Raw genomic sequence first — 17,103 nt, 5'->3', positions numbered from 1 at the left:
GGACGGGACCTGGACCTGGACCTCTGCTCTGTGGGTTTGGTCCCAAGAGCCCCGGGGAGGAAGTTCAAGTCACCCCCCGGGCTGGGGGGACAGACAGAGCATCTGGGAGAGGCTGACAGGATGGGAAGGAGGAGAAATCACAGCAGGGGGGGTTGGGGGGGGATGTCTGACTTTAACCATCGCTTCCTGCCCTCTGCTCCCCTCCCAGAGCTCCTCACATCTCCCGCAGCCCCGGCAGGGAGCGGGTTCGGCTCCGGAGCAGAGATGTGCGGGATTCGGAGCGGGGCAGGAGGGAACACGGCCAAAGGTTGGGATCAGCCAAAGCTGGGAGCAGGATGGCCGGGAATGGGGCTCTGCTGACACCTAGTGAGGCTGTGTCCTTCTGCTCCCTGCTCCCTGCCAGCCGCGGAGGCGTTCAGAGCCCTTCCAGGGTTCGATTTCCCTGCCCAGGCAGTGGGGAGGAATCAATCGTGTGGCTGCTCGGTGAAGTCCCAGCTCCCCACTGCCCCCTCCCTGCACCCCCCCGGCTCCCAAACTCTGCCCTGGCAAAGCAAACAGAGCAGGGGGAACCCTTGCACCATCCTTCCCAGTTAGGCTGAAACCTGGAGGAGAGGGAGAGAGGGACAGGAGGGAGAAGCTCCCTACAGCCACCAAAACCATTTGCCTGCTTTTCTGATTTTCTTGCCTCATTTCCCACCTCACCAAGACCTGATTTGCCCCTTGCAGGTGTCTCCGTCACGATCAGACAGCTTAGGATCAGCTGACATGATGCAAAATAGCAAAGGATGATACAAACCCCCCTTTCCTGTGCTGCCGAGGACTCCTGGTTTATAGCACCCTGGAAGAGTCACGGCAGTGAAGCAGAAGTCCTGTCCTGCCTTGCAGGGGGATCTGGTGATGCTGGGGGCAGCACAGGCAGGAGCCCCCCCTGGAGCTGCATCTGCAAGGAGGAAGTGAAAGGAAGGGGAGAAGAACTAAAAATGACCAAAGAATGGAGAGAGGAAGAGCATGATGGGGACACCAGAACCCAGCCCCAGGATGGTGGGTGTGCTTCTGGGGTGGGTAAGTTCAGCTGAGCTTGGTTCCTGAAGGTACAGAGATCAAGTTCCTGGTCCTTAGCAGGACCTTCAGGGTGACAGAAGATGACAGCAGGACTGTTAACCAGGTCAGTGCCCCTTGTGGGATCCCAGGGCCTGTAACCTGTCCCATCCCGTGGCTGTCACTGTCTCCAGGGAAGAGCTGACAGCTTCCCCGAGCTGCTGCCAGCTGCTTGGTGCCTCGTCCCCCTTTTCTCCAAGCACCACTGCAATATGAGGTCCTTTTTTTAAGCCATAAAATGTCTGTGTGGCCCCTAGGCAGCAGCCTTTGGTTTGTTGCATCTGAAGGGGAGTTCTTGTCCCTGCTCTCTGTGGTGTGAGGAGGGAGCTTGTCCAAGCTCCAGGTCTTTTGACTTCTCTGCAGGAGCAAACCCAGTCCTGGCAGGGACTTGAAGTGGTCCTGGGCTTCCAGAGCTCCCCCAACCCTCTCTGGTTAAAGCTAAGCCAGGATGCTGATCTCCACACAGCATTTCATTTCCGAGCAAAGTTAATTTAAAGCTTAATTCCTGGGATCAGGGAATTTTCCTGGTAGCAGGACAGCATCTCACTGCTCCCCCATCACTTTCTGGCCAGATACTGCAGCACCTTGGCTGCTGACAGCCCCTGACCACGCTGCCTTTGCAAAACATTAACCAAAGCCCCCCAAAAGAGGTCGGTAGCCTTCAGTCTCTGTTTGCAGAGTGACCTCAGGAGGGTGACACAGACAAGGTGACCCCTGGGGACAGCGGGACCCAGGGCTGCCTCCCCCCCACACCTCTGGGGCTGTGCCCTGGGTTAACTCTGCCTTCCCCAGCTGCTCACAGAGCTCAGCCCAGCCAGGGATCAAGGTGCTGGGGAGGTGGAGCTGCTCACCACGACCCTCTCTGCCTTGCTTCTCCTCAGAGCTTCCCAGATGGAGCTGATTTCCAGCTGGATCCCTTCCCTGATCCACCCCCAGCTGTCAGACACCTCTCTCTCTCTCTCTCTCTCTCTGTGGGATTTTGTGCTTGGTTCAGCTCAAAGTGCCCCTGAAACCAGCCCTGGGTGATTGCATCCAGCCCAGGGGACAAGTGAAAACTGTCCCCACCAGCAGCTGCTGTAACTTTTCATTGAACTTTCCTGCTGGGAGATAAAGCTTGAGGCTCTTTGCCCTTTTCCTGTGGATAAGGAGGGAAGTTATTCCTCACCCTCTGCAAGGAGGGGTTTTCCACAATTCCACTTATCTCCTGTAGGGTACACAGCCCCACCAGGGCTGCTCTCCCCTTGGGGACTGTCCCTTTGGCACAGCCACCCTTGGTGACCAAACAAGTCCCATTTTGCTGGTCCACGTGCTGCCCTTTGGAGGCCACAGCTGATGTTTGCTTGGCTTCATCCACCTCCCAGGACAATGTGTCCTGATGAAATCCTGGCAGTGCCCCTTCCCCACCTCCCCCCTGGCACATCCAGCCCTGGTGGCACAGCTCTGCCTCATTCTGGGGGACTTGGTGCTGCAGAAGGGACAGAGCTGTCCCCTGCTCCAGGCTCAGCCCGCACAGGTTTCCCCAGTGCTCCAGGTGAACCTTGCAGCCTGAGCAGAGACACTGGGAAGGGGATGGGGAGCAGGGATGAGAGGGGTGCCCGTGGCATCCTGCCCTTCCCCCTGAGAGCCCTGGGTGCTGGGATGGGACCCTGCAGCCCTGCCAGGCTCTTTCCCTTGTGAACAAAAGGGTTCAGCCCCCCTGGTTCCCTGAGCAGAACAGAAACCCTCTGCTCCCTTCCAGCAGTGTCCCCCAAATTCAGGGACAAACTCCCCCAGCCCCTGCCCCCAGGTGGGCAACCCCTGTCCCAAGGAGCCCCTTAAAGCCCATCAGCTGGGCATCAGGGCAACACAGCCCCAGCCCCTGTGCTGTCCCAGGCAGCAGCCCAGCAGGTGCTCAGCTCCCAGCTGACTCTGTTTAACAAATTCTGGCTTTGATTTCACAGGGTCAGCACTGCTCCCACCCCAGCCCCAAGGCATGGCTCACCCAGAAGGTGGGGAGGACACAGCAGCCACATAAATCCAAGCTGGAAGCTTTAGGGGGGGGGAGATTTGGTTCATTCTCAAGGTCAGTGTGGGCTGAGCTGTGGGCAGCATCACCCCACTCAGCTCTGGCCAGGCAGACTTCATGCTTGAACTGCAAATCTTCTGTAATCACAACTGAAGCAACACTTGGTTTCTGCTCCAAAGCTGGAGTTGTGCCCAGGGCTCAGTGCTATCAACTCCAATGGGGAGTTTTCCCCCCCTCATCTCTTTTCTTAAAAGCCCCAAACAGAAGAGGTGTTCTCAGCTTGGAATGTCTGGGCCCCAGTTCAAGCTCAGGGTGTTTTTATAGTCTCTTGAGCTGGCTGCAAAAAACCTGAACAGAGACGTTTTATGAACCCTGTGTAGCCAAAAAAAGAGGCAGCAAAGAATAAAATGTCCCTGATTTCTCTTGAAACTCTTTAAAAAAAAAAACAAAACAAAGAATAGCACCAATCTTTCACATCTTTGGAGACAGCAGCCCTGCTCCCAGCCCTCAGAGGCAGCCAGGTCACAGCCAGGGGCAGGATGAGTCCTTGCCAATCCAGCCAGGAGCAGGGCAGGGTCAGTACATATGCAAAATCTCCAGCTGGGTGCTCAGCTGGGGTGCTCTCCTCCTCCCCTTCCTCCTCCTCCTCCTCCTCTCACAGGGGAGGCACATGGCTCCTACCTGCCCTGCCCTGCCCCAGGGGCTGTCATGCCCTTGTTCCTTTGCTGCAAGCTCCATCCCTGGGGTAGCAGGGGCACCCCCTGCTTCTTGCCCTCTGCTCAGCACAAAACCATCTCCCCTCCTCCTCCTCACGTCAGCCCTTTTGCTTCTTCCCCTGCCCCTCACCATGGCAGCAGAGGGGAGGGGGGGCCCAGTTAAGCATTCCCAGCTAAGGGCTAATCCCTTTGGCTATTTTTAACCCCCCCCATCCTCACTGCACTCCTTTGTACCCAAACATGGAACAAAGGATGAGCCCTCCTTCCCCCAGCCCCCTGTGCAGAGCCCGCTCTTGACTCGGGCACTGACCCCACAAATTTCTGGCTGTGACAAATGCACTGAACAAAAGGCCCCAGCCCTGTCCCCTGCTCAGGGACCATGGGGATGGAGCAGCAGAGCTTGCACCCTCCTTTCACGCTGAGCATTTCCCTCAACTTCACTTGCTGGCTGCTTCAGCTTTCGTTCATCCTCCCTGTGCTTACCCCAGCCTGATTTCTCCCTCTGCACTATACTTTGGTGTCACGGGGCAGGCAGAGCTCTCCCCATTTCTGCTGCAGAGAGGGGAAGGCAAGAGGAAGGTACAAAACCCCCCAAAATCACTGCTTGCACAGCACTCTGCCCTGGGAGAAACTGGGGAGTGTCACCCCCAGCCCATATTCCCTTTCTCCCCAGCTGCCTCTCCTGTTTCCAGCCCCACGTTCACCATCTCCAGAGCCACCACTTTGATTTCATTCCTCCCTCCACCCCCGATCTCTCTTGAAAAGAGAGGAAATAATGGAGCCTTTGTTGGGCTGCTGCAAGGAGCAGCGTGGGGTAAGGGGCTGCCTGCCTGGATTAGGGCATTCCTGCACCTTCAGCTCTGGGGAAAGTCAACCCTGTGCCCCGTGGCATGTGAAGGGGACCCTGGGCTTGCTGACATCCACAAGAAAAGGAGCCAAACAACAAGAAAATTCCCCACACCCACGCTGCCACCTTCCCCCACTTTTATGTAAATTAATATTAATAGGTCCTCCAGTTGGGTTTCTGTACAGATATATACAAATAGGAAATAGCTCCGTATTTACATCATTAATTAAGTCAATTAGGCTCTTAAAAAAAAAACAAAAAAACAAAACAACAACACCCCAAAGGAACAGCTTTCCCCATTAGTGTGGTATGTAGAGGCAGCAGAGGTGAGCCCACGTCCTTGGCGCGGTCACTTTGACAGTGTAATGTACACCAACCATCACCCCGGGCCCACGGGCACAGCCGGGCAGCAGGCACGAGTGTTACCAGGAGCAGGATCCCAGCTCCAGGTTTTTCTGCTCTCCGAGATCTGGCAGGGAACAGTGCTTGTTTCCCTGGGAAAGCACCACGGGCTCAATCTGTGTAATGTACACTACCGGCGCTCTGCGGATCCCGTGGAAGGCACAAGACCGGCACAGATCTCGTGGTCAGGTGGGTGGATGCTCCACGAGGCTTCTCCCAGGAGCTCCTCCATGGATCACACCTCCAGAGGCGTGAGGCTGGTCCAGCCCAAGAGGGGCAGAGTCCTTCTGAGAGCCCCGGGAGCAGAGGGACCCAACCCGGGGTCACACGATGCTGGCCAGTTCTGTGTTGTCCGACTCCGAGCTGCTGTTGCTCTCCTCCCTGGGGGCAAAGAGTTGGGAAGAAGGCATGGATTGAGCCGTGGAGCAAGCCTTGCCTCTGAGCAGAGCCTTCCCTGGGAGCCCGGGGGCCTCCAAAGGGCTGGAGCTGAACGTCACCACCTCGCTAAGGAGAACTCGTTTGGGGACTGAGCAAGCGGGGCGGGTTCCCTGCTGATCTCAGACACTTCACTCCATCTCTTTGGAAGTCAAGATTGGGAAAACAAGTCAGCCCTTCCCTCACCCCACCACCCACGGGGCCCAGAAAATTCCTGGACAAGTCACAGTGTGTCCCAACCTGCCTGAGCCTGATCCTGCCCCCACAGACTTCCACAGCACGAGCTGATGCTCACCTTAAATCCTGCAGGGCTTTCTTGTTCTTCTTCCTCTTCTCCTCATCGATGGGGTACAGTTTGAAGAGGAGGAGGCCCAGCAGGATCAGCCCCACAGGCACAGCTGACACCAACATCTTCAGGGTGAAGTTCACCTCACTGGGCTGGGAGCAGCCCCGGGTCTGGTACCCGGCAAAGCTGGGGACACAAAAGGACCTTCAGGCAAAGGAAAAGGTTTGGAAGAGACAAACCTGCCCCTGGAGGTAGAAGTTTGGGGAACCACAGCTGGATTCAGACCTCTCCCACCTCCATCCCACAACCTTGGGAAGCAGAGGATGCCTGGATGTGGAGGCACCAGCCTGGCTCCCCCCCTTCCCCTCAGCTCCCACACAAAAACTCACTCCAAGCTGAGCGTGGAGATGCCCAGGGAGACCCCAGAGGTGAACTTGGTGAAGAAGACATAGAAGGAGAAAAAGATGGCTTCATGGCCTTGGGATTCAGGGTGCTGCAGCTTGAAGTCATCTATAACATCTGGGAGCATGGACCTGTGCAGAGAGTGGAATGGTGAACACTAAACCAGAGCCAACAAAGCATCTCCTCCTCCCTGCAGAAAGGATTTCCACTCAGAGCCCCATCATGGGCTGAAAACATTCCAAAAAGGCCTCCAGAGGGTTCCTCACCACTCCTGGAAACACCTTGGCCAGCTCTGGGGGTGCAGCACCCAGAGCACCAGGAGCTTGTACTCACCAGGGCAGGAGGAAGGCAGCTGCCACACTGATCCCAGCTGCAACAGCCACGATGTAGGTGATGATGAGGTTACTGTCCAGGACAGCCACCATGATCAGGAAGGGGATGGCAGACTGGAGAGGGGACAGAAAGCAGATTGTGTCAGAAATGCCTGACCCAGACCCCTCCTTCCTGGTGGTCATTTCTGCTGGGGCCTTGGCCACATCTGTGACAGCACAGGTAGCAGGATGAGGGATAAGCACCAAATCATCATTAGGAGGAGCTCCTGCCCAGCTCCAGGACTCCTTGGGAGGACACAGCTCTGCTCAGCCCATGTGGGAAACCCCATCCTCACCAGCACCTCTGCACCCAAGATCTACTCACCGAGATGCCCACATAGACAGCAGTCTTCTTCCCAAAGCGGGTGAGGAACCACTGCCAGAGGGGAATGGTCAGGGTGGCTGAGAGCTAAGGGAAGAGAAGGAGATTGTGGTGTCACTTGCTGGCCAGGATCTTCTCCTTCTCATCAAGAAGCAGCTCCTGGGCACAGCATCCCTCATCACTTTTTTTTTTACTTTTTTTTTTTTTTCCAAGTGCCTTCTGATCTCCACACCCTGTAGGAGCTGGCAGGTGGCCACACTGCTTGCTCCTGCCCTCACCCCATCCCTCACCTTCCTCTGCTCCTGGGAAGCAGAGCTCACAATTAACTGGAGCAGGAATATGGGGCCACACCTTCTTCCCCTCCACCCAGCACCACTGTCTTGGAGGCACCCATCAGGTGCCAACACACGTGGCCCAAAGAGAAGGAGAACCTGGCTGGGTCCTGGGTGCTGGGAAGGGACCTGATCTTGTCACTGCTGCCTGCAGACAGCGTGGCCTGTGGGGATCTTGGCACCTTGAAGCTCTCCACTCCATCAAGCCAGGAGGGTGGGATGGGTTCCCAGGGATGAGGCAAGCTGGAAAGGGCTCCCAAGGAGCTGTTTTGCTCCATCTTCCCAACAGTAAACACTGAGATCCTTTTCTCAAGGCAGAGTCGGGGAGGGGGGAAGGGAGATAAGTGGCAGGATTTGGACAAAAGGTTCCATGGTTCCTGGTCTTCCCCATCTCTGACTGCTCTCACATGGGAACAAAGCCCCCAATGTTCTGCCAACTCACCCAAGCCTTGGCAGGACATTTAGCATCTTCTTCTGCCTTCCCTTCACCCAGGGGACCTTCGGGCACTGTCCCAGAGTGTGCCACCACAGCCCCACGGCCTCCCTCCCCTCAGCCCACGGAGCATCTATCCTGGGAAGGACCTGGGGCATCCCATAGCATGTGTCCCACCACAGTGCCAGCCCCGGGGGGCTCGGGGATGGAGCTGTACCCACCATGATGGCCAGGAGGATGTTCTGGAACTCGTTGCGGAAGCCCAGGGTGTAGGTGCAGAAAAGGGCAAAGTTGCCCTCCAGCAGCTGTGGAGGAGACAGACAGTGGTCAGGGGGCTGGGCACCCCACGGGCATGTGCTCCTCCTCACAAGACTGTGCCCAAAGCACGAGGAGGGGATGAAAGCAGCCATTCACCAACCCCTCTGGGACCACCACATCCTTCCTCTCTGCCTGGGGCAGTTCCAGCTCATCGAGATGCCACCTCACATGCTCCCAGCCCTCAAGGATCTTACTTGGGTCCCACACTGCTCATCTCCCAACCACCTCCAAGCCCTGCTGCTGCTGCTGTCCCCTCTCCATCCCCCTCCAAGCCTGGCTGTGCTCACCATGAATGCCAGTGAGGTGAAGAGGAAGCCAGCGATGAGCTTGATGTAGGCACCATGGTTCATCACCAGCTTCAACCCCTGGAAGAAGGAGACAGGCTTGTCCGACCGGAGCTCAGAGGACTCTGGGGAGCAAATCGTGGCATCGTTAGACCCCCTGGAACAGCATCTTTGGGTGCAAGGGGTGCAGCAGTGCCTCACGCCTGCTGCTGAGCACCCAGCAGAAGCCTCTGCTCACCTCCAGCATGGTGCTGCTGCAAGGGAGTCAGGGCAAAACCTGCAGGGACCTCTCTGCCCTCAGACAGGGGTCCCTCAGCCCCAGGGAAGGGTCCTGGCTGCTTCCCTCAGGACAAGCAGAGTTGGTGACAAAGCAGAAGGCGGGAAGGAGAGGAGGCTTTGGATATCACCTCACCCCGGGATGCCCCGCTTGGCACCAGCAACCTTGGCCAGCCAAAACTGCAGAGATAAAAGTTATCTCTGGCAGTGCAGAGTGGGGAGCTGAGTCCTCAGGGCTGTGCTGTAACATCCCCTGGAGATGCTCTGTCCTCCTGCCCTTCCCCATTGCCTTCCCCAAGCCCCCACACCCAGACCTCAGCTCTACCTTGCCCCTCCAGTGCCTGACCCAAGAACAACAGGCCAAGAGCTCAGCTGGGTTCCTGGGGAGCCCCTGGCAGAAGCCACAGTCCTTCCATCAGCCCCGAGTCCTCCAGCAAGTCCCAGTCCTCACCTCTCTTCTCCCTGACGCCCACCGAGAGGATCAGAGCACAGAGGATGTAGAGACCCCCGATGACCCCCGCAGCGATCATGTAGGCATTTCTCTGGGCAAGAGAGGGGAGCAGTGAGGGACAGGGCTCATCTCAGGAGCCAGCCTGGTCACAAAGGCAACCAGAACGTGGCAGGGGTTGCCAGAAGGTGTGCGTGTCCTCTCCCCAGCTTACTGTGTCAGTGAGGGACCCCGTTTCGTGGGTCATGTTTAGTTCCTCCATGGCCACCGACGAGTTGGCTGTGCTGATGAAGAGGGGGCTCTTGATGCAGGGAGTATTCACCTTGCCCACGATCTGGCCCTGGATGGCAGTGCCCAGCACAGTGCCCAAAACTTCCACTGTCATTCCTGGAGGGAGAGGCCAGCAGGACTGAGCACACAGACACCAAGGTGAAGCCCCCCTTTCCACAGCAAAGCCTCCCCAGCTGCAATTCATTGCCCTTGGCCATGAAAATTGAGCCAGCCCCCCTCTCCTGGCGCCCTGCAAATCACCAAGAGAGAAAGCTTGGGCTGGACAGGGAAGAAGAGTGTCTGCTGGGGAAACTGAGGCAGGGGGAGAGGCCAAGACTTGGTCACACTGCTCCCATAGCTGTATGACAGAGCAGAAGGAAAGACTGCCTGATCTCCCATCACCTGCTCCAGAAACTTGGTCATAACAGGGAGCACCTCCCCATCAGCCCACTGGGCCAGACAAGGATGGGGGAGCTGGGGAAGAACAGGAAGAGCTCAACCAGCTGCAGTTCAGGCCCTGAATGATGCTCATCCCACATCATCCTTGGGCAAGGGCGGGCAAGGGCGGGCAAGGGCGGGCAAGGGCGGGCAAGGAACACTTACGGTAGGCAGTGGCTGAGTCCCGCTCGCTCTGCTCCCTGCTGATGAACATGGTCAGTGCTGAGTAGGGCACGTGGAAGCACTGCAAGGGCACCAGGAAAATTAGCAGGGGGATGGAAACCTGCCCCTCAGGATAGCTGTAAAGGAAGGGATTCATCCTCTCCATCCCTCACCCCGCTGTATGCAGAGCTCAACTCACCGTCACAAGGGTCTGGAAGATGCAGTAGAAGATGAGGTACCACAGCACTTGGCCTCTGGAGATGTCTGGCACAAACCAGATGAGGAAGTAGGAGATGACAGCAAACGGGGTAGAGAAGATGATCCTTTGGGAAGATGCAGTGTTAACCTCCTGGGCACACAGAGCCTGGGAACCCCCCACCAACCTGGCTCTCCCACAAGTCCAGGGGGATTCAGGAATCTGATTTTAGGGACTGCTGAGCTGCCCTGGGTGGCCCACCCTGTTCCAACATTTGGTGGTTGCCTCAGGGGTGATTCAGCTGATGATGAAGGAAGCAGCTCAGATCTTGCAGGGTAGAAGGGGAAGAGCTTACTCAGACTTACAGGGAAGACCTTCATTTGCAAGAACAGAAATCCCCTCATCACTGGAAGTGACTGATCTCCTCCTGCCTGGAGCTTCCAGCCCTGGCCCTGACCTCTCCCCCAGGCAGCACCACTGCACATTCAGTGGGATGTCATCACTTCCCTTGTCCCCACAGGGGCTGGGGAGCAGCCAGGCAGCACAGCCCCATGAGCCCAGCACACAAATGCCTCTCACCAGCTTGGCTTTGCTGCCAGCACTCCCAAGCACTGATCCTGAGGTCACCTCTGTTCTGCTGGCAGGGATGGGGCAAACCACCAGCCAGCAACACGCTGCTTCCACCCTTGTCCAGCCTCCCACACTGCAGGCATGGCTGCAGCGTGCAGCAGAGGATGGATGGGAATGCTCCAGCACCAGACCTTGGCAAGAGTCCTGCCAGGACCAGCCAGCAAGAGGGAATCAGAGAATCTTTCAGGTTGGAAAAGACCCAGGGGATCATTGAGTCAACCATCAGCCCTAAACCATATCCCCCAACACCACATCAAAACAACCCTTATGCACATCCAGGGATGGGGACTCAACCACCTCCCTGGGCAGCCTATTCCAGGGTCTGACCACTTTTTCTGTGAATTTATTTTCCCTAATATGCAGTCTAAACCTACTGATGGCAGCAGGAAGCCACCCAGAGCATCTCACAAGCCTTGTCCTGCTGAGGAACAGCTCTGCCCTGTACCAGCAGCCTGAGGACACCACAAACACCCAGGTCCCCCTGTCACTTGGAAAGGCAGAGGAGAAATTCCTCCTCCAGAAAGGGTGGGATCCAGGTGTGGAGGTTGCATCCACATCTGCTGAGGAAACCAATTCTGTTCGGGGAGAGGGGGGGAGAGGGAAATCAGCACACACCCCATGCTCCACATGGGCAGATGTTTCATCCTGGCATGAAGCCAGCAGAACCGAACAGGGAACAGAACCAGGCATAGCCAGGGCTGCCCACCCCCTTCCTTCCAGCACCAGGGTACATCCCGATCTTTCCACCCGGGGCTGCCGTATAAACGTAAAGTTTAAATTTACAAATTACCAGAGGGGGGGGGAGGGAGGGGAGAGCGAGAAACCAAATCTCCATGGATGGAGAGAGCCGGCAGAGGAAGAACACACGCACATTTTTCCTCTCACACGTCACCCCGGCGGGGAAAGGAAAGGGGAGAGGAAAGGGGCGAGCCAGCCCCAGCCACTCCTCTCCCCGTCCTTATCGCCGACGTGGAGTGGGGGGAAATTTCGACGGGGAGAAGCGGAGAGGAGGCAGAGCCCGGGGCGGGAGGTTGGATGTGGCAATGCCCCAGGCGGGACCAGGGGCTGACAGGCAGACAAGTGACTTGGAGTTACCCCTGCCCGAGGAGGCCAAGGTGATTAAAAAGCTCGGAGGAGGCTTCCGTGACGTGTTCGCCCGCTCATTGGCCCCGGTGGATGGTGTGTTCCTTTGTGCCACGGCTCGCACACCCCTTCCCAGCCCCGCAGTTTAACTGTTTAGCAAACGGCCGCTCCCCCAGAGAAGGAAGGTTCAAGCTGAGAGTCTTCGGTCACCAAGACATCAAGGAAAAATTTGGTCGCCAGGAAGTCTGGGGTGGGGGGAGAAATGGGACCTGCTCGGGGCTGGGACCCTGAGACCAGGGGAGAGGAGGAGGCAGCCAGTGAATGAGCTACTGGGGTAAAACGTGCCAAAAAGGGTTTCAAAAAGAAAGAAGTGAAAGGGAGAAAGGTGATGGCTCTGAGGAGAAGTCACCTCCCCCTTCCAAGGGGCTGGAGCAGCCCCGAGCTTTGAGCTTGGAGCCATCGGCAGCTGCAAGGGGCTCAGTCTTGAGGGTCAGACCCATCAGAACCCAGCAGGCTTGGGACAATAAAGCCTCACATACAGACAGGGTCACCTCACAGGGGCTGACAAATGGGGTCACACAGCAGCCTCTGAGACCACCGTGCAGCTCCTGGCTTTGCCTACGGGAAACTGAGGCAGCAGCAAGCAGCCCCACCACCGGCAGATGAACCCCGAGTTTGTGAGGTTTCAGCTCAGCTCAACTTCATTCAAACTGAACTCAGAGGGTTGCCTGGAGCCATGAACAGCAGCAGCAACAGCAAACTGCCCCAGCAGTGCTGAGGGGCCCAGTGCATTCTGAAAGCTTTGGCTAATTTTAACGAAGCAGGAGCCGTTTGGAGGAATGCAGCAGCTCCATCCCCACCCCCTGCCTCGAGGAGGAGAGATTACAGGGAGCCGAGTGGCCCCCCGAGCAGGCAGGGCTCGGTGCAGGCAGCTCCTGCTCTAATCTCCAGACCCCAGACCCCGCCACACGTGTGGCTGCACGGGAGCTATTTCAGGCCACGCGTGGAGCTTGGCTTTAACAACTGCCACTGCCCAGAGCTATTCCAGGGAAGTCCGGAAACAGAGGGTATAATCTGCGGGGGAAAGGACTGCTTCCCTCCAATTCCACTCCCCCCTGTGCCCACCCCACTTGTGCTGCATTGTCTTGGATGTGCCACCACGGCTGCACTTTGGTGGCAGTGCCCGCAATGCACAGAGATAGATGTGCACAGGTGTCCTAAATCTACCCTGGGTGCAGGCACGAGTATTTGGGGGCTTGGCAAGCCCTGTCCCACCTGTTCAGGCTCCCCTCAGCACCCCTTTGCTCAGCACTCTGCTCCCAAGGGTGGTGGAAGCACCCACATGCAGACACCCAGATCCCTGACAGCTGTTCTCCTGCCAGAGCAGCACCCTCATGACTGCCAGCTGCCCACAACACCACCACGCACACCCCCATCCCTACTCCCTATGGGGGCAATGCCACCTGTCCTGCTAGCAACGTGGCCCTAACACCAGCCAGAACTCGGCAACTGCTGCAGGAACAAAGTCCAGCATCAGAGTGTGACATCAGGACAGCTGCAGGTGCAGTGACACAGAGGACAGCTGGGCCCAGCTCATACGAGGACGACCTGGCACTGGTCAGAGTAACAAGGACAGGCTTGGAACTCCAGCTGTTGGCAGCACTTTGAACTTTCTGGGGTGCTTGGCACCTCACCTGGGCGAGACAGGGTGTCAGCATGTCCTGCCCTGCAAACCTCATACCAAGGGATAGCTGAAGCACTATGACACATCAAGCAGGGATGCAGGGTGCTACCAGGCTCTTACCAGGGCATCAGGCGGCCCAAACGGGTCCATGAGGTTTTGCTGATGAAGAAGCCCACCATGGGGTCTGTGATGGCATCCCAGGCTCGTCCCACAAACAGGATGATGGAGGCATAGAAAGGGTCCAGCTGCCAGGAGATGATCTTGTGTCAGGACACACAGACCCCCAGCTGCCCTCCCTGAACTCCTCAGGACTTTCCCAACCATAGTGTGATCCCCCCTTGGAGCAGGGGATGGATCCTTCAGCCTCTTCCCCCCATTCCAGTGGGATCTGAGGCACAGTGACCCATCCCCCTCAGCACAACCCCACCACACTTTTCCCACAACAGGTTCCCAAAACCCACCTCATGGCAGGCAGGAGGGTGCCTGATGAGCACTCCCCCCTTCCCCAGCTCACACCCACCCAAAACGCTATAGGCTCGTGGGACAGATCCCGTGTCCCGGACACCACCAGCCCGTTTCTCACCCTGTGAGAGGCACGGGGCGACTGCACCGGGCTACTGGAAACCCCTACGACTGACCCACACCCACGCGGGACCGCAGGCCCTGCAGAACCTATACCACCCCCCCAGCGGGATCGGGGCACTGGCAAGCCCCGGGTGCGCCCGTCTACCGGGCAAAGCAGCACCGGGCACCCCCGCAAAAGGGGCTCCAGACACTTCTCAGCTCCGGTCTCGGTTTCCCCCCCGGTTCCAGCCGTACCTGAGCCACGTCCAGGAGGTAGATCTGAAGGAAGAAGCCGAGTACGCAGCCCGTGGTCTGGTAGGGAGCTCCCCCGACGGCGTAGCACAGCTTACTGCATACCGACAGCCGCTCCCGGCTCTCCTGCAACCGGCACCGGCGTTAGCGCGGCCGAGAAGGAGCCCCCCGACCTCCCCCCTAGCCCAGAGCTCACCCTGCGGCGGGGCTGGAGGCAGCAGACCCCCGCCCCGACCCCCGGCCCGGTGCTCACCCTGCGGCGGGGCTGGCGGCAGGCGGCCGGCAGGAGCCCCCCGGGCCGGGCCCGCTCCGCGCCGCCGCCCCCGGCCATGCCGTGCGCGATGAATGGGGCTGAGCCCTCCCCCGCCCCGGCCTTGTACCGGCAGTGCCCGCCCCGGGAGGGGCCTCGCCTGCCCCCGCTCCGCCTCCCGAGCAGCGGCCGCCTCCTCCTCCTCTTGTCCCGCCCTTCCTCCAGCCCCCATCCTACCTCCCCCGCTCATCCCTTCACCCCTGCTTCCTCAACCCTCCATTGCCCCCTCTTTCCATCGTCCTCTCCCTCATTCGCCAGCCCTGCAACCCCATCCCTCACCCCACCATTGCATCCCTTCCCTCCATCCCCATCCCTCCATCCCCATCCCTCCATCCCCATCCCTCCATCCCCATCCCTCCATCCCTATCCCTCCATCCCCATCCCTCCATCCCTATCCCTCCATCCCTATCCCTCAACCCCCTCCTCCATCCCTTCTCTCCATCCCAGCCTTTCATCCCTTCCCTTTCTGCACCCCCTCTTCCCATCCCTCTGTCCTCCCCCCACTGGTGCCCTCCCTTGTCCCATAGGTACCCAGTGGCACCAGCCAATGAGGGATGGGGACTGGAGCCCCTCTGTGTCACCCCAGTGCCACCCCCCTCCATGTGGGCCCATCAAAGGGGCTGGGGTGAAGCAGAACCCCCCCCCAGCCTCAGCTCCCATGGTCTCTGGCTGCTGCACAAGAGCTTCAGTGGGTGGCAGAGGCTCTGGGCCGCTGTCCTTGGGCCACCTGTGCTGGGTGGCCACATGGGCATCCATCCCAGCACCTCTTGGGTAGCAGGTGTACCCTCACCTGTGCCAGTGCCATGTCACCACGGTGACAGCCACCAACTCAGGCTTCAAAGATGGCCCTGAGATGTGCCACGAGATGTGGCTGCACAATGAGCCAGCGGGGCATGCAGTGCCACCACCTGGCTGCCATTTGGAGCTGGGGACAGGGACAGGCAGGGAGGACCAGCAGCTGAGCAGGGACCTGAGGTGCAGCAGAGCCCAAGCAGCCACTGGGGATGAGGGGTGTGGGTGACTCCTGGCATGGAGTGGTGACACGGTGGTGGCACAGCAGCTGTGAACACTCGCTGATCTGGTTGGGGGGGGCTGAGCTGGTGTCACCTTTGACTCAGGGTTCCCATCTGCAGTGGGTTTCCCTGGCACTGCCACATGGCTGGGTGCTCAGGGATGTCACTCACCAAGGAAAGGGGCCCTGTTCGAGGCTTCAGGCTGTCCCAATTTGTTTGGTGACACAAAATACCTTGAAACAAGCTGGGAGGAAGGTGTGGGCAGTGTTGCTTGCTTGGCCGGTTTGGCAGAGACCCACCCTGGGCTCCTCGCCCCGCTGCGCCGTGCTGGCTCGGGTGGCAGTGGGCAGCCCCAGCAGATGCTGGGGTGAGCTGGAAGTCCCCCAGGTTCTCTGGGAGAAAGGAGCCAGAACACTTGTGTAACGAGTTGGCCGGGCTCTGCCAGCCCTCAGCACGGGAGCTCAGGAGATTGGGACAAGCATCATGGCCCTGAGCTGAGCAGCACAAACCCTGCAGGGGTCTTGGCTTTGGGTTTAAGGGGTCTCAGAGCCTGGGCTGCCTCCTGCACTGTGTGGCCAGGAGTCTGTGCTGTGTGTCTGTGGCCATCTCACTGCTCCCTCTGGGTGCTGGTGCAGAGCAGAAGGCCCTGGACAGCCTCTTGCTGGGGGTGAGCATGTCCCTGGGCAGCACACCCGTGTGAGGCTGTGTCCCTGCTGAGCCACCCCCAAAGCACTGATGGGGGAACCTGAAGTGTTGTGTTCCCCACCTGTGAGCAGGGATCTGCTGGGGAGGTGTGTTTGGGTCAACGCCCTCCCAGCTCTGTGCAGAGCCCCTGCTCTGTGCCTCAGTTTCCCTCACCAAAGTGAAGGCTTCTTGTGCTAGAGCAGAGACTCCCATGGTTGCACTTGCTGGCCCTGTAGGGCTGAGGCTCCCAGGACAGGGGAATTTTATCCTCAGCTCCTCAGTGTGTTTGTCCCCAGCACTGCTGCTCTGCTCACGTTGTCCCAAGGGCTTCTCAGCTTTTTGAATTCCTGTCCTTGAGCAAAGAGCTGGGAAACTGCCTCCTGGGCAAAGGGTTTTAGGGGAACAATGAGCTGCCTTTTGTGCTGGAGGTCGTGCAGAACAACCACAGATAGGTGTAGCCCTGCCTTCCATCAGAAGGAGGAGAAGTAGAAAGACCAGGACTTGCCTGGATTAGGAGGATTTTCTCCCCCAAATCTGGTATTGCACAATTTCCGGTGGGGGATTTCAGACCTTCTTCTCAAGCAGATGCTCTGGGGGATCTTCAGGGCAATAAATGAGCTGCCAAGAGCTGATTTCAGTAGGGATGTCGGTGTGAGCTCCTGCCAGGCTTGGGGTCCCCAAGGACCCACAGGTGGCTGGAGTTGGGCCCCTCCTGGGTTCACCCTTGGCCCAAGGACCAGTGTGATGGGCTTGCAGGTAGGACCAAAGCTCCAGTGCTCCTGTGACAGGGACACGATGCCATCCCAGCCTCCACATCCCTGAGCTGGGGACACCGTGGGCTC

At 58.4% G+C, this 17,103-nt stretch overlaps 1 protein-coding gene across 2 annotated transcripts; it reads right to left on the bottom strand.

Moving 5' to 3' along the window:
• Positions 1 to 4,946: 4,946 nt before the first annotated feature.
• Positions 4,947 to 14,585, bottom strand: MFSD2A (major facilitator superfamily domain containing 2A). 2 transcript variants are annotated; one of them, XM_030464396.1, is made up of 14 exons: positions 14,508 to 14,585; positions 14,258 to 14,380; positions 13,559 to 13,683; positions 10,045 to 10,168; positions 9,849 to 9,927; positions 9,190 to 9,362; positions 8,979 to 9,069; positions 8,255 to 8,376; positions 7,871 to 7,954; positions 6,888 to 6,971; positions 6,525 to 6,637; positions 6,179 to 6,322; positions 5,799 to 5,975; positions 4,947 to 5,449 (listed from the first exon to the last, which is right to left on the bottom strand). In XM_030464396.1, exons 1-14 carry the CDS (start codon positions 14,583 to 14,585, stop codon positions 5,392 to 5,394), a joined length of 1,575 nt encoding a protein of 524 aa, XP_030320256.1. In that variant the 3' UTR covers positions 4,947 to 5,391. The 2 variants fall into 2 exon arrangements, with proteins under 2 accessions (XP_030320256.1, XP_030320257.1); XM_030464397.1 differs by lacking the exon at positions 14,508 to 14,585 and having other exon boundaries at positions 8,255 to 8,282; positions 8,340 to 8,376; positions 14,258 to 14,444.
• Between the last annotated feature and the right edge of the window lie 2,518 nt (positions 14,586 to 17,103).

Source organism: Calypte anna, chromosome 23 (assembly GCF_003957555.1).
Source record: "Calypte anna isolate BGI_N300 chromosome 23, bCalAnn1_v1.p, whole genome shotgun sequence".
Classification (NCBI taxonomy): Eukaryota; Metazoa; Chordata; class Aves; order Apodiformes; family Trochilidae; genus Calypte; species Calypte anna.
This window is presented reverse-complemented; position numbering and strand designations above follow the sequence as displayed.